Source organism: Capra hircus, chromosome 11 (assembly GCF_001704415.2).
Source record: "Capra hircus breed San Clemente chromosome 11, ASM170441v1, whole genome shotgun sequence".
Taxonomy (NCBI): domain Eukaryota; kingdom Metazoa; phylum Chordata; class Mammalia; order Artiodactyla; family Bovidae; genus Capra; species Capra hircus.
The window spans coordinates 72703873-72727621 of NC_030818.1; the positions used below are offsets into that span (position 1 = coordinate 72703873).

At 53.1% G+C, this 23749-nt stretch overlaps 2 protein-coding genes across 2 annotated transcripts in view; one reads left to right on the forward strand and one right to left on the reverse strand.

Moving 5' to 3' along the window:
* Nucleotides 1-4317, forward strand: part of CIB4 (calcium and integrin binding family member 4) — a 52401-nt gene extending 48084 nt beyond the window's left edge. Inside the window, exons 5-7 of the mRNA XM_005686930.1 lie at nt 1680-1789; nt 2643-2731; nt 4133-4317. Of these exons, the coding sequence (XP_005686987.1) occupies nt 1680-1789; nt 2643-2731; nt 4133-4163 (230 nt within the window). The 3' untranslated portion in view covers nt 4164-4317. The remainder of the gene's footprint in view (nt 1-1679; nt 1790-2642; nt 2732-4132) is intronic.
* On the reverse strand, nt 6009-23726 carry C11H2orf70 (chromosome 11 C2orf70 homolog). Its single transcript, XM_005686929.1, has 4 exons — nt 23620-23726; nt 9978-10251; nt 8238-8350; nt 6009-6212 (listed from the first exon to the last, which is right to left on the reverse strand). The coding sequence occupies exons 1-4, from the start codon at nt 23691-23693 to the stop codon at nt 6068-6070; spliced, it is 606 nt and encodes a 201-aa protein (XP_005686986.1). The 5' UTR covers nt 23694-23726; the 3' UTR covers nt 6009-6067.

The following is a 23749-nucleotide window of genomic DNA, read 5'->3' on the forward strand; positions in this document are numbered from 1 at the left end:
GGAAGCTCCACCCAGCAAACTTTGGCTATAACTTCACTGGCCAGAACTGTTACATGGTCACACATAGCCCCAAGGGGGACTGGGAGGCTGTGTCTTTTAAGCTGGACATAAACATGAATTGCAATTCTGTTAGGAAGAAGGAAAGGGCGAATGGCTGTCGCTCAAGTCCAGCCAGCCAGCCACACCTACCCAGGACATACCTCCTGGCCTCCAGTCTCTGCTCTGAGGGACCGTCCTGGCCTCCACCTGATCCATCCTCTTCTCTCAGTGTCTCTGGGGAGACTTTCTACCTGTCAGAGACCAGCATCCCAGCACTGCTCTTCCGCTTGGGTCAGCACGCTCCCACCAGCTGTGAATTACCCTCAGACAGCTGCCATGGCACCAGTGGCTGATCTTCCAGAGGTCCTGCTGGCCCAGCTCCCATATGCAGAGACTGCAGCAAAGCAACATGGCTTTGATCTGACATGGGGATGCTAGTGGCTGGGAGTGGTGAGGGAGGCAACCTCAGTTCCCGTGGGAAGAGTGGTGAAGGCCTGCCTTACCTCACTCACGCAAATGAGCTAATCTTGTGAAAGTACTTTGTAAATTGCGAGGAGTAACATGACAGATCAAGATGATGACGGTCAGAGAGTTTGGGGGACACCTGAAGGCTGAGCCCACCAACTCGCTCATCTCCCTCATTGCTGGGAAACAGCAAGAAGAGCCCTCCTCTCTCCCCAAAGTGACCAAGAACATGGGGACATGAGGCTTCTGAGGCCACATGGGCTGCCAGGTAGCCCAGAGCTCCCAGCCCTCAACCCTTACCCAGGCTGTTCTGCCCTGGCATCCCCAAAGGAAGGGAACTGTCCAGGACTACACTTTACTCCAGCAAATTATTCTGTTTTCAGATGGCTTGGGATCAAAGCCATGTTGCTTTGCCGCAGTCTCTGCATATGGGAGCTGGGCCAGCAGGACCTCTGGAAACACTGCGGGGGGTGGGGTCGGGGGAAGGGTCTCAGGAGAGGCTGCAGGGCTTCTTGCCCGCAGCGCAAGGTCACTGCGGAGCCCTACTCCCTCCGGTCTGGACGCTGGCCCCTCCCAAGCCCCTCTGCCTCTCTCCCACTGGCTCTGATCCATCGCCCGTGGCGTGTCACAGCGAAGCCACGTGGGGCGTGCTTAGATGAACATCATGGGCTTTAGCGTCCAGTCCCTGTGGCTGATTACCATTCAGCCAGGGGAGAGCCACCTGCCCTAGGAGTGAGGTGCTAAACTGGACCTTTATGTCCACACTCTTCCTTGGAGAACAGAGACCAAGGTCTTGGCTCCACCCGTGAAGGGTCCCTGTGACACCAGCAAACTCATTCCTCCAAGGGTCCCCGTGACACCAGCAAACTCATTCCTCCACTCAGGGCCCAAGTTAGCTCTAGCTGTCATTCTTCAATGTGGGATATTACACAGTTCCTAAGGTTTTCGGGTTTCATATTCAATGGTCATCGCGAGATCTAGAATTGAACCTGCCTTCTGTTGATACAACTCCCCACCCTTGGCCTGCCCAGGTCCCCCCGAGTATCACCTTCTAGGCCCACCTGGCACAGCTGGGCTACTCGGGGCGTCCCAGAGGCTGGTGGGAGCCTGCAGGTTCCAGCTGGTGCCCTGGCCCCAGGACTCCCTTCCTCTGAGGCCCTGCCTCCTCTTGGCAGATTTTAATGAGAACGGCTTCATTGACGAGGAGGACTTGCAGAGGATCATCCTCCGGCTGCTCAACAGTGACGACATGTCAGAAGACCTGCTGACCGACCTCACCAGCCATGTGTGTGCCCAGGGCTGCGGGGCGGGGGGGTGGGTCCAGCCACCACTGGAAGCCTCTTAATGGCAGGTGAATGAGGGGCTCTGGGGGATGCACACTTGCTAGAAACAACTACCCCCAGTTTCTGTCCTGCCTCCAGGATCATGCCTCCCTTCCTGGGTCCCCAGAGCAGTAGCCCAAGCGCCCCATCCAAGGGGCCCAAGGGGACCAACACTGCAGCCACTGCAGGCAGGTGGGCCAACAGCAGCGCAGCCTCAGATGGACACATCACAACGTCCCCTTGCCCACACTATAACAGCACCACACAATGCCCAGATGTCCCCAAGTGGCCGTCCAGAGGACACGAAGGCAGCCCTGGGCCCATCTGTCCTAAGACTATGAGAACTCTCTGGTCTGGATGGAAACTAGGAGCAAAGATAAAACCATGGGGGTGCCCAGCTGCATCCCACCCTGACTGTACACGTTGCAGAGCAGCGCCCCTGCCTATGACTGGGGACAGGAGCAGGTGGGGGTGTCACCCTGTCCACCACCCCCACGCCCGTTCTCACTGCCAAGTTTGTGCTGGAAACACCAAGAGGACTCTTGCCCACAATGAGATCAGCTCACAAGGTCCCAGACAGCAGTGTACACAACCTCATCTCTCTGCACCTCTGTGTCCTTGTCTGGGGCAGGACGGGGGTGGGAGTGCGGGCAGGGAGCGGAGAACCTGCGCCCAGGGGACTCTAGGGATGCTAAGCACCGGGCAGAGAGCCTGGCTTGTGGTAACACTCAGAATGTGGTCCCTGCCCTTGACCGCTGCACCCCCATCTCACTTTCTGATTCTCTACATTCTGGCTCCTTTTGCGCCCCTGTCCAGGTCCTGAATGAGTCGGATCTGGACAACGACAATATGCTGTCTTTCTCAGAGTTTGAACACGCAATGGCCAAATCTCCAGATTTCATGAAGTAAGGTGTTCTGGAGTAGGGGGATGCCCAGCCTAATGGGTGGGACAGGAAGATCCCCGCCCCCAGTCTCCCTGAGACAGCAGAGCACCTCAGTCTTCCCAATGAGGTCATGAGTTTCCAGGGCACTTTGCAGATTCTTTCAGAATCAGCAATCCTGGAACTTCTGAGAAATGAGGTAACCTGGAAAGAGACAGGGCGTGGGGTTTCAAAATGCAAAGGGGAGATTGTGGTTCAGGCATTGCAAGCAACGCGGATGGTCCAGACTTCAGGTACTGTCCCTCTCCAGCCAACGCAAAGTCTGCTGGGCTGCAGGACTGACCTGGGGAGTCGCCTTTGCCACTGTTAGTCCGGCTCCCCTCCCCCTACAACTTCCAGTGGCCACCTGGAGCTGGGGACTGGCACCGAACCCGGGTGGGGGCGGAGCAGACAGTGAATATGCCTGTGATGGAGCTCAGAGAACTCAGGTGAAAAGGGGCTGTAAGGGTCGTATCCGGTCCAGACACTTCTGGACAATTGGCCATCTCCATATTGGCTGTGTTTAACAGTGTCATTTGGGTCCCTCCGGTTGTGGGAAGTACACCACCACTGAGGGCAGCCCATGGCACGAGGACCAGCCTGCTAGGGCAGTCTTCTCACACTGAATTCCATGTTTGCCTGCGTCTGCTGTTCCTGCACCCTGTCCTGCCCTTGGTCATCAGCCTAGGTGACAGCAAGGACAAATGCCCATTCAAAATGGTTTAACCAATCAAAAATGAACAAAACCAGCTAGACCTCGTGGAGCGCCCGGTTGGGAGCCTGGAGTCTCTGCCTCTGTCCTCAGCAGCTCTGGTCTTTGCTTTATATGCAACCAGAAATCTCTGCTTTGCTAGGCGTGAGACCAAATGTGGCTTGCGCACAGCAGTCAAGTTTATAGCTCTTTGGCTCCCAGTGACCCTCAGTGAATGTCCCTTGGCTCTGACTGAATTCCCCAAGAATCTGATTGGCCAGTCCAGGCAGGTGTCCGGCCCTCTTCCAATCACTTGGCTGGAGGAGATGGCCCTCCCTTCCAATATGGCTGCTCAGGGGCTCTTTTAGAGAAAGAAGGTCCACACTTGGACCACCCCACTTGATCCTCTTCTTCTATAACAGCCCGGCACACAACTGAGGCTGGAATCCTGTCTGCCTTGAGTGTTTTCTTTGAATCACTCCCTTTTCTTTCCACTGGCTCCAGCACCACAAGGTTGTGACAGCCTTAGCATTCTGGAGCTGCTCAAAGAAGCTTTACAGAAGGCTTTGGGGTGGCTTCGATTGCTGCAAGCTGACCATCGCTCAGACAAAGGGACACAAGAGGTGTGAACCCAGGAAGTAGAGGGGGCTTTGCAACTTCAGGCTTGAGGTGGCTAATGGAATTCCTTCTTTCAGCTCCTTTCGGATTCATTTCTGGGGATGTTGACATGAACACAAATACCTGCTCTGGTGGCCTTGAAGGGGACTTGGAATTCAACCCTCTGCAGGCACTAGAGGAAATCTGCCTAGAAGAATGACTTTGTCCCCATCCCTCCCTTACTTCTAGAATATTGTTTATTCAATAAAGCAAAATTAAAGCCTTTCCCTTTTTTCATCAGTTCATCATATTTTGAACTGAACTGAACATTATATTTTGAGTGCAAGGTCATATAGAAGTAACTTTTATTAAGGATTGCTCATTCCAGGGCTTAAGTTTGCCAGTGTCTGAGATGTGCCAAGACTGAGATTGGCCAGTCTTTTTGAGGCCAACTCATGTCACAGCAGGGACCAAGCCAAAGCAGATGAAATTCACCAGGAAAATATACACCTTTCCCTTGCTCCCACGGGGCCTCCCTTCAGCATCCTTCTTGCATCTCGGGTACAGGCTGTACAGAGCTATGCACTGAGCAGTCTTCCCAATTGGTGCCTGGCTTCCCAAGACATCTTGGCCCCACTTGACACCCCTGCACCCTTGGGACATGACAGTATGTGACCAGAAATCAGGGTTTATTTGCTTTGCCACTCAGCCAAACCCTTGGATTAATGTGGCCACCACAGGGACTGTTTGGAGCCCAGTTGGTTTGAGACACCGGAGAAGCCCCTTAGGGGGTCCATAAAAGCTGTCAGATGCCTACCTGATGGGCTTTTTTCTTGTTTTTTTCTTGTTTACCCTCTCTTCAGGGAGGAGGTGTCTAAAGACTGGCTTACAGGGGAAGGGCTGTGCTCACCTTCCCATGAACCTGAACCTGCTGTGGTCGCCTTGTCTTTTGGGGAAATAAGAACCCACTTCACTCATGCAGGGGAAATAAGAGCCCTTTCTTAACGGAGTTCCTTGATCAGATCCAGGAGGGGCTGGGATTGGCGTGCACCTGAGGCAGGGGTAAACACCTGGCCCGAGGTGCCTATCCTAGATCCCGTCTCTAAAGGAGCTCTTGTGACCTCTCCTGCAGACAGGAGGCCACCTAGGAGGTGGGGGTGGGAAGCAGCCCCTCCACAACCTGAGCCTCCCCAGCCATCTCAGAATGTGCACCAGGAGCCCAGTGTCCACTCTGGGCTAGGGGCTCCTGACACACAGCGATACCTTGAGGACTGACTTGGCCTCAGGTCCCTTCCCCTCCGTCACTTCTAGAAACATTCCCGGGGTGATGTCAAAGCAGCCTGTCCCTGCCAGACAGGGCAGGATGGAGAAAGTGGTTTCTTCCTTCAGACACCACAGGGCCCTCTGGGATCTGTGTCACCCCTGCCCCTCAGCCCCCACTTGGACCACAAGTGAAGAGTGTAGGGGGAATGCCAGCAACTGGGAGTCTGAAAGGTCTGGGTTCAAATCTGGCTGTGCCACTTCCCAGCTGCGTGAGTTTGGGCAGCTCTCACCACCTCTGAGCCCCAGGGTCTTTATCAGTGAAGTAGGGACAACACCCCCTCTCTCACAGGCTGTCATGTGAATGAAAGGATGCTGAGCCAGGGCTCAAATGGGATTTCCTTAGCATCTGACACCAGTGTGAGTGGTCCAGGACCACTACACCCTCATTCTCAGTCATGGCCTAACGGGACCCTTGATTATCCCAGTGGGAGCAGATGGGAGGGCTCACTCTGCCTAAGTGCCTCGGGACCCCTGCAGTCCTCCGGGGAGAGGTGGGTGGGCCCAGCAGGGGGCTGACATTGCTTTCTGTTGGTGCTGACACCTGGGGTGAGCATCCCACAGGTCCCTCAGACCCCATGCTGTGTGACCCTCAGGCACTGTCCAGCTGAGGCCAAGTGCTCCTGGGGCTCAGAAGAGGAGAGCATGGGATGGTCATGGCTAAAGATTTTATTCCAGAAAGCCAACCTTGTCAGGGCCGCAGCTCTCAGGCGTCACGCTCTGAATTCAAAGTAGCAGTCCCGCCTCTGCCGCTCCTGTGGGGAGACCCTCTTCCCCGATGGGAATGTCTGGTAGGTCCTCAGGTTCTCAGGGGCCACTCTTAATAGATGCCACTTCTCCTTCGGGCTCAGAGGAGGCCTGGGGGGTGAGGGTGGAGCCAGTGTTATGCAGTGAGCCAGGCCAACAGGGTGAAAAAGGCCCATTTTCCAGCCCATGATGCTGGCTCTGCTGGCTGCTGGTCAGCTTAGCCTCTGGTAAGTCACCCTGAACTCGAGATCAGAAGGACTGGTGTTTGTACAGAAGCTCAGTGGTTAAGAGCAAGGGCATGAGTGTCAGAAAGCTGGGATGGATTCCAGCCCAGTTCCTGCTAGAAGTGTACACATGTAGGATGGACTGATGTTGGTACCTCCCTCCTAACTTTGCTTTGAGGAGTAAATGAAATAATGCATGCAAAGCACTAATAGAATGGCGAACAAGGAGCGAACACAACACACGTTCTAAGAATGTGCTGCAGCTGCTGGTGATGACGGTGATGGTTATGATAGTGGTGATGGTAATGGTGGTGATGATGATGGTACTGGTGATGGTGGTGATGATGGTAATGGTGATGGTGATGATGGTGATGAAGACGATAGTGATAAATAGAGATGATGACGGTGGTGATAGTGATGAAAAGGACAGTAGCAATGAACCTCAGGAAAGGTCAGGGACGTTCCCCAGGCCACAGAGATGATCAGAGCAAAGGCTGAGTGCAAGCAACGACCCTCTTACTCCCAAACACCTCATTGGTGCTCTGTGTTAGACATGAAGCCGTCAGCAGCAGCACGGGCTGTCAGGCAGTTGGAGAAGGGACAGAGCTAGGGCATCCTGGGGTCCCTCAGCTGTAGGAGATGTAGATACTGTCTGGTGAGGTCTCAAGAGGAGACTTATCCCTAGGCGAAGCCCCACAATGTCTCCAGGGATGGACTGACTCAGAGCCACCCCAAGGTGGTGAGATGGCCAATCTAGAATCTTAGCATTGGTGTTGGGAGATCTGGGTTCCCTCCAGTTCTACCTCCTACTAGACTTGCCATCTGTTCAAGTCCCCAAAGCCATTGCTAAGTCAGTTTCCCTATTTAGAAAATGGGTCCATCTGTCCCACAGAGAGGACTCTATGCATGCTTAGCTGCTTCAGTCATGTCCGACTCTGTGCGACCCCACGGACTGTAGTCCATGGGATTCTCCAGGCAAGAATACGGAAGTGGGTTGCCATTTCCTCCTCCAAGGGATCTTCCCAGTCCAGGGATCAAACTGGTGTCTCACGTCTCCTGTATCGGCAGGTGGGTTCTTTACCTCTAGTGCCATCTGGGAAGAATCTATAGGTGATGTAAAATTGTATCTTCAAAAGCCATTAAACTCTATGGAAAGGGTTGCTGCTTTATCAGTAAACAACAATGGCAAGACTCGGGGCTCCTGAGGCAAGCAAAGGTCAGCATGGAGTTGGAAACCCAAGATCTGTCCACTAACCTTCCGATGCCCCTACTCCATAGGACACCTCACGGCACAGACTTCAGACCTCCCTGCCTGGGCATCAGGAGGGAGATCAAGGAAACCACATGCCTGGGTTATCTCACGGGGCAGAGCTGGCCTTCCCTGGGAAAAGAAGCTCTCCCAATTAAAAACCGTGAGATACTTTCGTATTTCTTAGACAGACTGCTGGGCTTTGAAAAAATATGGTTGAGTCCCTAGGAGTACGTTTCCTCTGAGTCTACACGAGGGCTGGATATACAGTCCCTGTTTTGTGTAGTACTTTGTAGGTCCACCAGAGGGCAGCAGCTCCTTGCTGCACGGAGTGGCTGCGCCAGCGTTTGGACCAGTGTAGCTCCAAGGCTGCCACGCAGAGGAACGGTCCGGCAGATTCAGGCCAGCAAAGACGAGGCGGTTTGCCGCCAAATTCCCAGCGCATCTGACCAGGCAGATGATCTTCCGATTCTGCCCATTCAGGTTCCTGGCCTCCCCTCCTGAGGCTCACCCGCTAGCTCTGTTCAACTGTCACCCTGTGTGCTGCAGGAGTTAAGAGTCTTAACTCGTTTCTCAGTCTGGGGGCCTGCAGGCCTGGCAAGAGCCGGCGCCCTGTGGACACGAGCTGGTGAATGCGCGGAGGAGGGGAGGGAAGGCACTCACAGGTCGGTGGGGATGGGGTGCCGGTCCGACTCCCTCACGGGCAGCACGAAGTAGGGGACCCGGTGCACCAAGCCTGTCTTGTCTTGATAGTGCTCGCGATGCCGCTGCGCCATCTACAGCCCAACCAAGGAAGACAGGACCGGTCGTTAGTGCGTGGGAGTGACCGCGGGCGCCTGCTCCCTGCCCGGCTGTACCTGGGCAGAGAGTTGGGTCTTCTCCCCTCATGCCCCCAGAGAAGAGTCCCCAGCTGGGTGCCCTCCTGAGCCCCAGCTCCTTGTCTGACTCCTGGCGATAATGATACACCCCAAGCCAGCTGTGCTGGTCGAGTCAACGAGGCAGGGGACAGCAGAGGTGAGGTATGTGAGGCCTCGGTCAGTAGGTGGCCCAGGTAAGCTACATGCGTGCGTGCGTGTGTGTGTGTGTGTGCGCGTGTGTGTGCGTGTGTGCCTGTCCGGCTCTTTGTGACCCCATGTAGCCCGCCAGACTCCTCTGTCCATGGGATTTCCCAGGCAAGCATACTGGAGTGGGTTGCCAGAGTGGAGTGTCTCCCTTTCCCTCCCTCCCAGACAGACTGTGCTTTGTGAGCCAAGACAGTGGTAAAGGCCTTCCCTGGGCCTCACAGCACAGTTCCATAGCGCCTCAGAGTCTGACCCCATCAACCTGGCCATCTCTCCTGGGGAAGCCTTCTCATGCCGTTCTCCACCCTGGGGACCAGGAGGCATCCAGGTCCCTGAAATCAGGCTAGGAGGGATGTTTGCAAGGATGCTGAGGGGCCATGACGTTTCCAAGACCACAGCAGAGAGGGAGCCCTGGCCTCCCCGAGGTGGGCGAGCGTCTGTGAGCCTGTGGCCCTCTGGGACCAGGTCTGGGGGAGCAGGATAAGGACAAGATGGGGGTATGGGCAGACCCTGCCTCTCTTTCCCCAAGGGCAGGGGGGTCTGAAGTCAACTTGGTGCGTTCGTATGTCCTAAGTCGCTTCAGTCGGTGTCCGACTCTTTGTGACCCTATGGACAATAGCCTGCCAGGCTCCTCTGTTCATGGGGTTTACCCCCCTGCCAGGCTCCTCTGTCCATGGGATTCTCCAGGCGAGAATACTGGAGTGGGCTGCCACGCCCTCCCCCAGGGGATCTTCCCGACCCAGGGATCGAACCTGCCTCTCTTATGTCTCCTGCATTGGCAGGCGCTTCTTTACCTCTAGCACCGCCTGGCCCGGGCTCAGCCTCAAAGGGCCTGGGGAGCAGGAGTTGGTGTGGGGTGGGCACGGGGATCTGGTGTACTGTGAAGAGTAGACTCGGGGCTGGAGCCTGGCTGGGGCTCTGCAGTCCTCAACGTAGGAGATTCATACTGTGGGTGAACCTTAGGCTTTTGCTCAGAAAGGAAGTAAGTGAGGGCCCAGGGGGAGAGGCGACGACTGGGGGGAAGTGATGGCGGAAACACCCGAAAGGCCCCCAGCTCTCACAGCAGCAGGGGAGCAGGGGATGAGCCACTGGAGCCCCCAGAGTGGGGAGGTCAGATTTGGTGGGGGGAGTCAGAGAAGCAGAGCACTGAGCCCCTCCACGCTCCCCAACCAAACTCACCAGGTTCCCTGCTGGCTCAGGGGCTCTGCAAAAGCTAACAGAGGCGCTTTGGAGGCTGAGAGTCTCCCCCGGCCACCAGCCATCACTCCCTTCCCATGGCAAAGGAGAGGGAATGTGGGGGGAGTGGGGAGGGGGTGGCCGGAGCCCAGCCAGGACCACCCACCTGGTAGAAGTGCAAGAGCTCAGCCCAGCGGCTGCTATCCAGGTTGAAGCGGGTGTAGCTGGGGGTGTGCAACCAGCGGTCTCGGGTAAGGGTGCGGTCCCTCAGCACTTGGGTGGGGTTCGGGGAGAAGATGGTCGGGAAGTGGCCGCCTCTGCTGAAGGTAGTGGAGCTCCTCCCCAGGGCTGCGTTGCGCTGGTCCTGGAAGTACTTGAGGGTGGTAGTGCCGTAGGAGGAGCCGAAGGAGGAGGCCACGCCAGGAATGTGGCCTTTGTACCTGAGAGAGCAGGGCAGGGGGGCGGTGGAGGGTTCCAGGCTAGTTCCTTAAAGACTGGGGGCGAGGTCAGTGGGTCCCGCTGGTCACCTCCTGGTCTCGAGAGGCTTCCTAAGGTGCCCGCCCAGCTCAGGCCTCAGGGCAAGGACACATGAGAGAGATGCTTGGCCTCTACCTCCCCCACAGAGATCTCTCCAGACCAGAGGTTCACAAGGGGGCCAGGACACCCGGGTCCAGTCCTGACCCTCTCAGCGAGGCTGTAGGCAAATCGCTTCTCCTTGATGGGCCTCCACTGACGGAGGGGTTGACCTGAGGCTGTGGAGGCTGCCTGCACCTCTGAAAAGATAGCGCTAAGCCATGTCTGACTCTTGCGATCCCATGAACTGTAGCCTGCCAGGCTCCTCTGTCCATGGGATTCTCCAGGCAAGAATACTGGAGTGGGCTGCCATTTCCTTCTCCACGGTTCCGAGGTTATGGCTGAAGGGGCAGGGGTCCAGGTGGCCAGGGCTCCAGCCTTCCAGCCTGCCTCGCAGCACCTCAGCCTCACACAGCAACCATCCACTCGGCCTGGAGAGCTTGCCCAGCCTCTGGAGCTCCGTCACCCTCTGTGACCAAGGGGGCCAGTGGAAGGGACAGGAGGGGGCAAGAAGAGCCCCCTGGGGACACAGAGCAGAGCAGAACAGACCCGGCATACTCAAGAGCCCTGGTTAAGCGAGACTCACAGAGAGCATGGAGACTCGTTTGGGGAGAGGGTGAGGAGAGTCAGTGACATCAGAGAGCGTGGGAATCAGATTTGGGGCAAGGATATCAAGAGGTCAAAGCCTCCTCCCCGTCAGCACAGCTCCCCCAACCCCCCGCACCGGGCCCTCACCCTCAGAAACCTGGCCCTGTCCCCCTCCCGCCCGGTTCTGCCGTTGGAGTCACTCTCGCAGAAACGCTGATGGCCTTTCTGCAGCGCTGGACACTGTGGGCCACTCTCTTCTTGAAACATCATTTTTGGTTTTTATTATACTGCTCTCTTGTTTGCTGTTGGTTTTCATAAACCTCTCTGTCCTTCTCATCACGTCCCTCCTCTGTGCACTTCCTCTGGGGTCTTCCTGGCCGCCCTCCCCCTGCCGAGTCCTCCTGGCGATGGCCCCCATGTTCTGGTCTTAACCCTCACCGGTGTGTGGAGGACCCCCGGTCTACATCTCCAGCCCAGAAGTTCCCCCCAGGCTTCAGACTCCTGTGTACAGTTGCACACTCCACGTCTCCCTGGGATGTCCCCCAGCCCTTACTTCCCACCTTCACCTTCCCCAACACTCTAGTCCCACCTCAGTGAACAGCACCCTGCAGATGTCCAAGACTGAACAAGCGTCCGTCTCCCCCAGCTTCATCCCTCACATCCAATCAGCTGCTGAGCCCTGCAGCTCCAATACCCCCACCTGAGCTCAGGCTACCTCGCCTTTCACCTGGACTTCAGCGGGAACAGCCTCCCTGCTCTCCTATCCTCTCTCATACCTCCAGCCCATTTCCCACACTTCAGCCAGACTGAGCTTCCAGAAGTCAAGTCCTTAGCATGGCATTCCAGGCTGTCAGTGGCCTGACCCTTGCCTTCCTCTCCCTCTCATCAGCCACCCTACACCCCGGTTGTAGAAAGCACTGCAGTTCCGAAGTAGAATTACTCTCCCCACTCCCTCCCCCTTTTCCTCTCACTCTCCCCACCACCAGGGTCTTGCCCTGTGCCTCCTGCCACCAGGAATGACCAGCCTGCCCGTCATCCCCATATCCTCCTGCTCTTTGCCTCCAGTACTGAGGTCCTTTAAGTCTTGTTCAAATGTCAGGTCTTTGAAGAAGCCTTTTCCTTGTCGCCTCTCCCAGGTGGGTCTAGGTGGTCGAGGTGGGTCCTGCTCCCTGTTCCCTCTGTGGCTTAAACCCCTCTCACCCTCCCCTGCTGTTGTCTGCTTACTTCTCGTCTTCCTGCTAGACCGCGAGCTTCTCGAGGGTGGGGTCTGATCCCATCTTACTCATGTTTTATCCCCAGTTTTCAGAACCAGGTCAGGCACGTGGTCTGGGCAGGAGATGTCTGTTGAACAAACAAGGTGAGTGGCTGACATCCCAACAGAGCCAATGATGTTGGACCTACAGACACCGAAGGCCAGGGGCCATGCTCCAAGGCCCTCTGGCGCGTCTCCTGGGATCATTTCACTGCAACGCTCCAAGTCTTACTTCCTCTCAGTTGAGCTCACTCCCCACGATGAAAACATTCACAGGGACGCCCTGGAAGTATGGGGAGGCTGCCAGGCCACTGCTACATTGAGGGCTTCTCCATTTCAGAAGCTCATCCTACACCGGAGGCCAAAGCACGGTGAGACCTTTGAAGTCGTGCTTCAGTGTGACCTCTGAGAGCTGCCCTGGGCCTCAGTCTCCTCAGTAGGAGGATAGGTGTTAGCTTAGAGTTAGACAGAAATGCATGATTTCATCTTTGGGTGAATGGAGAGAAAGTTAAGCATGGAGATTACTGACACACCTTCCGACTGGCTTTCCACTGTAGGCATTATAGGAGTCCTTCCAGGTTCCTGGTCCTATCCACCCTCTGTGGCTCTACTTTCCTGGGGTCCTGCAGCATCTGAGGATGTCCAGGGCCAGAGCAGGGAGCAATGGAGCTGCTGAACCGGAAGCGGAGGGGAGACACCCCCACTGAACTTGGGCCTTTCTCCAGCCTCGTCTCTCTTGTCCCTTGGTTTCTCTCTGCCCTGGGGTCCTAAGTCTCTCCCTCCTGCCGCAGCGCCCTTCCTGCTGGCCCCACCTGAGTTCCCTGCTGGCAGCCATGTCTCCAGCCCTGGGAAGATGGTGGGGTGGCTGAGTGCTTGTGAGCCTGTGGGGTCACCTTGGCCACTTCCAGAATGGAGTCCTCCTCTTGGCCCATGGCCTTCCCCCTCCTGGGTCTGGAGCACCCCCTCCTGCCTCACCAAGGCCTCCTTCTTCCAATCCATCCCTCCCTGTCTCTCTCGGCCTCTGTTCATCCTCCCAGTCACCTGAGATATCTCCTCCTTCCTGAGCATCTTCCCTTCTGCCTACAAACATGCAAAGCTTTGCCTAGATTGCAAAACCCTACACTTGGCCTTGCTGCTCTCTAGAGCCCTTTCTCTTCCTTCATTTCCAAATCTCTCCCGGGAATGCTCTGTACTTTCTGCCTTCATTTCTTCCGTGCTCATGCTTTTGTTGACCTCCCTCAGTCTGACTTCTAACCCCATCATTCACATATGAGCTTATACTTCTTCATTAAGGTCATAGAAGATCATCCGCTGGGAAGACGCATAACCTGAAGGTTCTTTGTTTTGAGTATGAAATGTAATAAAAATATCAGTTCACTCATCAAGAAGCCAAAGGCAAGCAGTGGGGAGATGCTTCTTCCTTCATCCCGAGCAGTTCTTTGTGTAGAGGGAGCCCTTCTATGTTGGAAGTGGAGGGGCATCTCCCTGGTGAAGGCCAGGGAGAGTGAAGCCCACTCTCCTTCCCCACTTTGCTTGGAAGCAAGGAAGCCCACTCTGCTCCTCCACGCCCTGTTTTGGGGGATGCACTCTGCCCTTGCCCTTCCATCTCATTTGAGGGTTCAATGTCAGCCCCATTGCCTAATGCCAGCGTCCCTCGTTCATCTTCTTTCCCAGGTGGTTCAGAATGCAGCAGATGAGAGAGGTGATGTCACCCACTAGTTGTTGCCAAGCCCCAACACAGAGAAAATAAAGCAACAGAATGAAAATGAACACCCGTCTACAGCGTTCTGCAGAGAAGAGAGCATGACCCAAGAATGAGGAACTGGCCAGCCCTCCAGGTGGAAAGGCAGCTGCGTGGAAGAACTCCGGAAATAGAGCACCCAATGCTCTTCCTAAGACAGTGTTCAGTGATGAAATCCTGCCAATCAGCGATGATTCAAAAGAAAAAAAAAAACACTCAGGAATGTAGAACCTCTGTTAGAATGACTGGTAGTTACTTCTCATCTATTTAAGGGCAGAACTAGGAATAGCTACTAGGTGAAGGCTGGTTGCAGAAAAGAATGTAAATGTTATAAACCCTGTCAAAGGAAAAAAATAATTTAAGTAAAAAAAATTGAGGGGTGGGTGGAAGGGAGATGGGAATGCACTTAGGATTTTTAAAGCGCAGTCAACCCATGGCATCCAAAATTGAAACACGCTGGTAAAAATAACATAATTACTCTAACCCCGTAATGGGTTTAATTCTCTCTCCCTCTCCTGTTCTCTCTGTTAGAGGGAACTTTTAGAAACAAATATCTCTTGCGATGAATTAGCATTTATCTAAAGTCTGTCCTTCCATTTACTTCAGTATCTTTCTCTTCAGTTGAGTTTGAGTTAGGTTACATTTCATGCTTTTCATTTTAAAATAGTAAATATGGTATGATCATCTTTTTATAAAACTGTTGTCTATCTTTCTACCCATTGTCCACACACCCATCCATTTAGCCTTTTTATCTACATAAAAAGAAACCTAAAATGAAGGTCAGGTTAATCCCTGGTGTTTGGGTTTGGGGTGATTTGTGAGCTCTTCTTTACTTGAACAGGTAATATTTTTTGAGTGAGTCAGATGGCATTAAGAGTTACTCATGCAGCTCAATATCGAAACAGCAAGGAACCCAATCAAAAAATGAGAAGACCTAAATGGCCATTTCTCCAAAGAAGACAAACTGGTGGTCAACACGCACATGAAAAGATGTTTAACGTCACTATCAGAGAAGTGCAAATCAAAAGTGAAACGAGGCGCCAGCTCACACCAGTCAGAGTGGCCAGCATTAAGAAATCTACGGATAACAAGTGCTGAGAGGGTGTGGAGGAAAGGGAACCCTCTCACCCTGTTGGTCGCAGTGTGAATGGATATAGCCACTATGGAGGATGGTAGGGAGGTTCCTTTAAAAACTAAAACTGGAACTGGGATATGACCCAGCAATTCCACTACTGGGCATATGCCTTGAGGAAACCATAATGCAAAAAGACATGTGCATCCCAATGTCTGTCTCAGTACTACTGATAGCAGCCAGGACATGGAAGCAAGCCAATGGTGGGTCGATGATGAGCGGATAAAGAAGATACAGTGCCTGTATACAGTGGCATGTTACTCAGTCATAGGAAGGAGTGAGAGTGGGTCATTTTGTGGAGATGTGGATGGACTTAGAGTCTGTTATACAGAATGAAGTCAGGAAGACAAAAACAAATATATGTTAACACATATATTTGGACTCTAATAGAAAGTGGTACAGATGAACCTGTTTGCAGGGCAGAAATAGAGATGCAGATATAGCAAATAGACTTACGAACATGGGGAGGGGAGAAGGGAGGGGTGGGATGAATTGGGAGATTGGGACTGGCGTATACCCATGTGTGAAATAGACAGCTAGTGGGAAAGTGCTGTGTAGCGCAGGGAGCTCAGCTCAGTGATCTGTGACGACCTAGAGAGGAGGGATGGGCCGTGGGGTAGGAGGTTGGTTCAAGAGGGAGGGGATATACGTATACTTATGTGAGAGTTGGACTGTGAAGAAGGCTGAGCGCCGAAGAATTGATGCTTTTGAACTGTGGTGTTGGAGAAGACTCTTGAGAGTCCCTTGGACTGCAAGGAGATCCAACCAGTCCATTCTGAAGGAGATCAGCCCTGGGATTTCTTTGGAAGGAATGATGCTAAAGCTGAAACTCCAGTACTTTGGCCATCTCATGCGAACAGTTGACTCATTGGAAAAGACTTTGATGCTGGGAGGGATTGGGGGCAGGAGGAGAAGGGGACAACAGAGGATGAGATGGCTAGATGGCATCACTGACTCGATGGATGTGAGTCTGAGTGAACTCCAGGAGTTGGTGATGGACAGGGAGGCCTGGCGTGCTGCAATTCATGGGGTCGCAAAGAGTCAGACATGACTGAGTGACTGAACTGAACTGATAGCTGATTCACTTTGTTGTACAGCAGCAACTAACACAACATTATAAAGTAATTATACTCCAATAAAAAAAAAAAAAGAGTTGCTTTATCAGGAAGCCACTGTGTGCTGATGAGATGCTAGGCATTGAAAATGAGAAGCCTGCATCCCTCAGCCCGCCTTCCTCACTCCTACTCCTCACTCGGTGTTTATTGATTCCTGGAGTGGACGTGTGTGCGTAGGGGTGGTCAAGGACCCAGTGCTACTAAACATGAGGAGGGAAGGCCCGTTCCCGCGGGCGGGGGGTGTTGTATGGGAGGAGAGCTGGTGGAGCTCCATGAAGGGGTCTCCATCGGCGGGAGATTTGCAGGAAACCTCAGCGGAGGGGAGGACAGACCTGGGTCAGCCGCTTTTCCCCTGCTCTTCTACTAGGCGCTGGTCTTGCCCCAGAGCCCTTTTCTCTCTTCAGGGACCCTCTCCCTCCAGGAGAGCTCGTTCACATTAGACGTCCAACACCAACGACACCCAGATCCGTGTCTCCAGCTCCGATCTTTCTTCTGGCCACAGATCCACACATCCAGGTGTCCACCGAGGGCTTGCCCAGGGCATCAGACTCAGCAGGACCAAAACTAGCCTACTGTTCCTCCTGGCTGTCCTTGTCTTGGTTAACACCACCTCCATCTACAGAATCCCCCAGAAACCAGGCCTCACCCTACTAACCGCCACATCGGGCCTCTCTGCCAGTCCTGCTTCTGCCCTCTCCTTGGGGATTTCCCACGGCCCTCCTCCCTCCCAGGGCTACAAGCCTCCTCTTTGCTTAACTGGGCAGCCTTGGATCTTGTAGCAATTCCCCTAGACCAGCAGTCCCCAAACTTTCTGGTACTAGTTTTATGGAAGACAACCTTTCCACAGACAGTTGTGCGTGTGTGTGTGTGTGTGTATCACCTCCACCTCAGATCATCAAGCATTAGATCCCGGAGATTGGAGACCCTTGCCCTAGACCAAGGCTCACCCCCTGCAGCCTGTCGTCCACACTGATGATAGAGTGATCCTTCATCATCAGATCCCCACGGTGTACCCCTCTTCTCACTTTCCCAGAGGTGCCCTATGCCCTGGACACGTCACTTACATCCCTTGCATGCTCTCCAAGCTTTCACACACATTTCTACACCTGGAAGGCTGCATCCCTGCCCAACCAGGGGGCTCCCACCCTCACTCACAGAGCCAGGCTCCCTGTTGCCTTCCCCGACCACCCCCCTACCCAGCATCTCTGCCCCACAGTAGGATTATGACCCTTCATCCAGCTGGAGATCCGCATTAGCTCATCTCCTCTGCTAATGTGAGTTCTCCTTTACCCCAGAAACCTACATTGCCCCTGATCCATGACAAGTGCTCAATAAATGTTTGCTGTGAGAGGCATAAGTCCAGAAGCTGGGGGAACTGTGTCCTGGAACATCGGGCTCCCATATGCCAAGGGCACACAGGCACGGAGCATCCCACCCCCAGAGGCGGGTGTGCATCTCAAAGAAAGGAGCTTTAGAAAGGTGACGTGTCTTCGTGATTCTTCTCTCTGCCATACTCCTCCTCTGCTCCCTGCTCTCCCACCTTCTCTGAATGCCAAGATATTTGCATCCCAATAGAAGAGAAGCCTTCTCCTCCGCAGAACCTCCTAAGGTTCTGCCTGGATTCTGGATTCGATTCAGCTCCTGCTGCTCTGGGTGGGGTTTATGAGGTGTGCCCGTGCATGTGTGTGTGTGTGTGTGTGTGCACACACACATGTGCAGGCATATGCACACAGTTATATTTATTTAGCTCTCAGGGGGCACACCTTGACCAGGTCTATGTGCCCGTTCTCTTGTGTTTGTGAGCCACAAGCATGATCGCCCAGTTCCATGGTAGAGCTCCATTTTTGTGGAGTGTATGGTGGGCCAAGGTGGAAAGAACAGAAGGGAATGGTATGTTTCACAACTGGGCATCGGATGGTCCCTACAGCACTGTCACTCCTCCTCCTCCTCCTCCTCCTCCTCCTCCGTCCCTGCCCCTCACCCGCCTGCACACCACATAAGCTTGGAGATGGTGCTCAGCCTGGTCCACAGCAAAGGTCCACTGTGGTTACTATGTGCACAGAGAGCCATCCCTCCCTACCTCTTAATAGCACTGCTTAGCCCCACAGCTAACATTCAAATTAATTACCGTGCACCATCAGGGATCCCATGAGCAGCTTATTAACTAATTAACTTGCTACTGTTCAGCGTGTCCTCATTCCATGAGCACCCTCTTCCCCACACACTTCCTGCCGAGTATGATTTTGATCAGATCCCTCCCCTTGGCAACAGCTTTCACAGTTCCCTATCACCTGGGAAATGAAGAACAAACTGGGCCAGGCGCACAAGGCCCTGCTGGACATGGGCCCTGTGAGAGGTCTTTCCAGTCCAATCATCCACTTCCTTGACACACTGTGACCAAGCAGGACCCTACGGGGCTTTCCTAGGACACAATCGCCCCCCGCCCCCGCTCCCTGATCCCCCAATCATGTCCTCTGCCTGCTCTTGTCTGTAGAAAAACTGTAGCTTCCTAGGCCTTTCCCGAATTCAAAAGAAGAAATTTCATCAGAGATGTGAGAAAATGCAGAAAGAAAGGGAAACGGTCAGGCAAGACAAAAATAATACTAGTTCGGTCATTAAACAAAGTCAAGCACCTCTCGTTCCTCCTCAAGGACTATAGATAATATTCTAAGCTATGTCCTGTGAGCTGTGGTGCAGATACTGAAACACCCACCAGGCGGAAGAAGTTAGTTGCATGCTGCCCACAAGTGCGTAGACCCCAGAATGGTTGGAACCAGAAGGTTGATGATGCTGACTTCTGATTACCTCACCACCAACCAATCAGAAGGATGCCCACAAGCTAATCAGGCACCCCACAACCCTCCTCCCTCACCCTGTCCTTAAAAGCCTTTCCCTGAAAACCGTCATTGAGTTGGGGGCTTTTGAGCACCAGCTACCTGGACTCCTTGCTTGGTGCCCTGAAATAAACTTGGCACTTCCCTTCACCACAACCCAGGTCAGTAGGTTACCTTTACTGGGCACAGGCGAGCAGACGTAAGTTAGGTTCAGCAACAGCTTTGCCACTCCAGGCAAATAGGCCATTTTTTGCTTTCAGAGCATATCCTGCTGGTAACTCCAGTTCATGCCTTTCCCCAGGGCATCCCCTCCATCCAGAAGATGCTTCCTCCTCTCCCCAGATTCTGATCTTATCCATCCTTCAAGGTACTTTCATATATCCCCCTTCCAATCAAGCCTCTTCTGACCCACCCATAGCCCATGCCCATCCCCACTATTGAACTGTCTCTGTTCTTTGTGCCTCTCTTATGTCTCAGCCCACATTCTGCTGTGCTGTAAACATCTGTGCCCTGGTAAATTCTTCCTTTCTGAATTGCAAACTCCACAGGGACAGAGGGCTGCACTACTCATACCTGCGTCCCTATATTCCTGATACTCAGTAGGTACTCTGGAAATATTTGCTGAATTGATTACCAGCTACCAGAGGCTCAAAAAAAGACTTTGATAGGGTCACAACTTCTGCGGCTGAGGCAGTCCATGTCCTTGCACAATTGGCGCCGCCAAGGTCCCCACGACCTAAGCAGCTGCACCACATTCACGCTCAACCGTCACTGGGGCAGAGCTGCCACAGGCAAAAAAAAAAAGCCTTGCGTCTATGTACGCAGGGTTGCTTTGGTCATGTTCACCTCTTTGTGACCCTGTAGACTGTGGCCTGCCAAGCTTCTCCGTCAGTGGGCTTCTCCAGGCAAGAATACTGGAGTGGGTTGCCATACCCTTCTAGAACACTGTATTTCCTGCTGCCCTAGCCGCCAACTCCCCTGTGTAAGCTGCCAGAGCCCCTGCGAGCCAAGGAGCTGCACCATCTCCACACCTGGCCCTCACTGGGGCAGACCCAAGTCCTCCAGGGCAGCCGCAGCAGAAAACCCCAGTGGACAACCCACATGCAGAAGTGGAAATAAAACCATAATTGAAACCCAGGGGCAGTGTGGCTAAGAAGAAGACTCAAAACCTTCCCACCAGCTCTACAAGCTACAGATTAAATCCACATGATCAGATTCTGTCTATGGAATATAAAAGGACATTGAGAGCTCCCACAAAAGAAAACACACTAGTTCTGATAGCTGTGGACATTAACGGCAAGAACACACAGGAGCAGGACCAGATTAGAGTCTGAGCTTTCCTGACAGCAGGTCCAGAGACCAGAACAGTGTTGGAGGGCATCCTAGGGAGATAAGGTGGACTGTGACTCCCAGAGAGGGAAAGGATGCTGACAGCAAAGACTCAAGACAAACATTTATTATTCTTGTGCTTTGACTTGTTCTGTAGTTTATTTTGGATTTTTTTTCTTTTTTTTTTTTTTCCTTTTTTTTCAATCACACTTTTTATTGCTGTTATAAATTTCTGCCTCTACACTGGCCTTTTGCAGTTCTGTGGAGTTTTCCTTTTCCTTCTTCTTTTTTTTCTCTTTTTTTAATTTTCAATTTTTTAAACCTATTAAGATTTTTCTACATTTATTCCTTCGTTTGCTTTTCCTACTTTTCTTTTCCCCTTGCAGTTACTCTTTAATATTTACTGAATTGAACTGACAAATGGGAGCACATTTCTAAGGGCTGGTGACTTTTCTGGAGAGAGGGAAAGTCCCTGTTACAAAGCCTGGGTCTCCAGGGACCCCCATCTCCTGTTTTTTAGAAAGGCTCCCAGTCCCTAAGGGCTGTGTGAGTGGCATCAGGTACCCATTGGGGCACATGCATCTCCTACATCCAACCTGGTTCTCCTCCACAGGAGATGGCCTGTGTTTTGTGCCCAGGGATGTGTTTGGACTGGGAGATGGGTGAGGTGTTGAGGGAGGCAGAGAGAGCCTGGATCTGCCCTAGAAGCAGGAAGCACAGAGTCAATGTTCTCCCTGGAAAAGCCTTACAACCCCAGGGACTCTGACCCAAGAGATGGGACAGAAGCCAAACAATGGCACAATATCTGTGTGCTGATAGTGTACTGGTCCACTAAGGGACCAGATGGAGCATCCTAGTCTGAAGACCAGCATCCTATTCCCCTCAGTACCTAGAATCAGGCCTTGAACGCTGTAGGAATCTGATGATAATTGCTAACAGCTGTGGACAGCAAGGTGTTGATATCACAGAGACCTGGCTGGTGAACTTGATGAATGACCTTGGGCAATTTCTCATCTGGGTTGTTGTGAAGATTCAAACAAAAAAAGTTTGTAAAAAGCCCAGCTCAATGCCTGGCACATAGTAGGTGCTTATACATGGGCGTTCACAGTGCTGCTACAGGGCATCAGCAGCCTGGTGGCAGCCCAGCTCTTCCATCACCAGCCTGAGGCTCAGGCATGTCCGCCCTGCCCAGATCTTAGTGACCATATCTGGAATGGGAGGTGGGAAGTCTGGACTACCTGATTTCTGAGGTCCTTAATATCTGTCAATATTCTCTGTCTCTATGAATAAAACTGGTAAGGGGGAGGATTTGAGTGTCACAAGAGACTAGTTGCTCTTAAAATCCTGTGATTCATCTTTGAAAAGGCATACAAAAATAATAACTACCCAAGTGTGGCGAGAAATCTTGGATTCTTTCATTACATTAATAAAATCGCCAATGAGGTAGCATTCAGACATATAAGACAACTCAATCCCTTCCTTGTTGATGAGAATCTTTAGGGCGAATACATCCCTCCCAGAAAGATCCAGCTGAGAAAGGTAGCACATATAGGCTCAGCTGCTCATGCTTGGAGCCTTATTTATGATTCACTTGTTATCACAATTTCTAGATCAATCACAGGACAGGGCACTCAAGGGAACTGCAGACAAGTGGTATGGATAGAGAAGCATCCTAGGATTGCTTCTGAAACATGCAGCTTTCCTCCCTGCAGTCCCAGACAGACTAGGGGAGCTCTGGGGGAGGGTTAGGTTCCAACAGAGACTGCGGTGGGCTTAAGCAAAAAAACATGTCAATGTATAAAATCAAATTTCATGCTAAACACCCAGAATATGCTGTAAACACCACTATCCAAGGCTGCAAAGACGGTTTTGAACTAAACCTTATGTATTCACACCAGACTGAAACCCATCCAGGGCAATCTCCCTCCCCTCATTTGTTTGTCTTAACCCAACATCTGGCCCATCCCAAGCACTCAACATGTCTTTATCAAGGGAATGCCCCAATGATTGAAAGGATTAATAGGAAAATCCTTATTCACCTTTTCTAAGACACCAGGCTTGACTTCAGAAAACAACTGCGACCTGGCAAATCAGCTTTGCCAGACGGGAGCCAAAGCAGCTTTTGAGTTCCCCAAGAGCCAGGAAAACCCTGTCCACAAAGGGGCTGGCTTAAAGCTACAGCACCTGCCCCTAGTCACTGCACCACCTCTGTGTGCAGAAATGACTTTAACATCACAGCTCCTCCGTGTCCTGCTTATTCTGCTTCAAGACAATCCAAATGTCATATAAAATAAGCAGTGGGACCTCTTCATGATTTTGTGGTCTATTTAGTTTGCAGAAGAAAGCCTATGTTTTTTCATCCACACGGAGTTAGTGACTGCAAAACTCTCAAGACATTAATTTCACTCATCCATTCAGTTGGGATGTGCAGACACAGGGCAGGTGGATTCTCAGAACCCAGCCCCCATCCTCAGTGCTCATGTCGACTGGTAGGAGAGAGAAGACCGTCTCACACCTTGGAAGAGAAGGTCGAAAGTGGAAATCTCACTTTGAAAGAAAGGACCAAACAATGGAAGCGAACAGTCAGACTTGTACCTTCGAGGTTTGGAGTGTGAAAACATCCTGAGCAAGGAAAGGTAGGTTCGGCCCTGCATCCGACAATGCTAAAGGCCTAAAGGCCGGGAAGCTTTCAAAGGCGGCATTCTTCGAGGATTAAGTGAGATCAGCGGGAGAACCCACGACGCGTCCGGATTCTTTCATCTCTGCTTCCGGGTGCGCACCCGCAGGCATCCTGGATGCCTGCACTGTGCTGAGGGACAAAGAGCTCACTTCCTTCCCCAGGACACCTCATCCTCTTGTTTCTGCCCAGCAGAAACACCATCCCCTCCAAACACCAGCCCCACACGCTATCTTCCCCTCCTCTCCATGAGCCGGACCCCATCCACTGTTATCTCGGGCAGGCGGTATGGCGCCTACTAGGTAAGGACTTCCCACTGAAGGGTAACTGGAGAGCCCCTGCCGCCCCCAGACACTGCATGGTTTGAGAGTGCAAGCCCCTGGGGAGACCACCCCACCAAGTGAAAACTTGGCCCAACCTGGTTCCTTCAACTTCACACTCCGCGGGGATGGAGTTTCGAGGCGGGAGGAGGGTTTTGTGGAGGGAGCAGAGGAGGGACTGCCCCCAGGGACTCAGACCCCCAGCCCCACCCCAGGTTCAGGCGCGGCTGACGCGCGGCGGTCTTACCCGGGCATGAGGCCGGGGGGCACGTAGGCGGCATTGAACTCTGTCAGTAGGGTGCCCGCGCTGCGAGAGGCCATGATGCCGGCGGCGAGCGCGCAGCGAGCCGGGGCGCTCCGGCCCCGCGGTCAACAGC

Coding starts and splice junctions, on each gene's coding strand:
- C11H2orf70 (XM_005686929.1), bottom strand. CDS start 23,693: ATGGCCTCTCGCAGCGCGGGCACCCTACTGACAGAGTTCAATGCCGCC. Junction 10,252..23,619: donor CCCCCCGGCCTCATGCCCGG/GTAAGACCGCCG, acceptor CTGCTCTCTCAG/GTACAAAGGCCACATTCCTG. Junction 6,213..8,237: donor CACCCCATCCCCACCGACCT/GTGAGTGCCTTC, acceptor CTCACCCCCCAG/GCCTCCTCTGAGCCCGAAGG.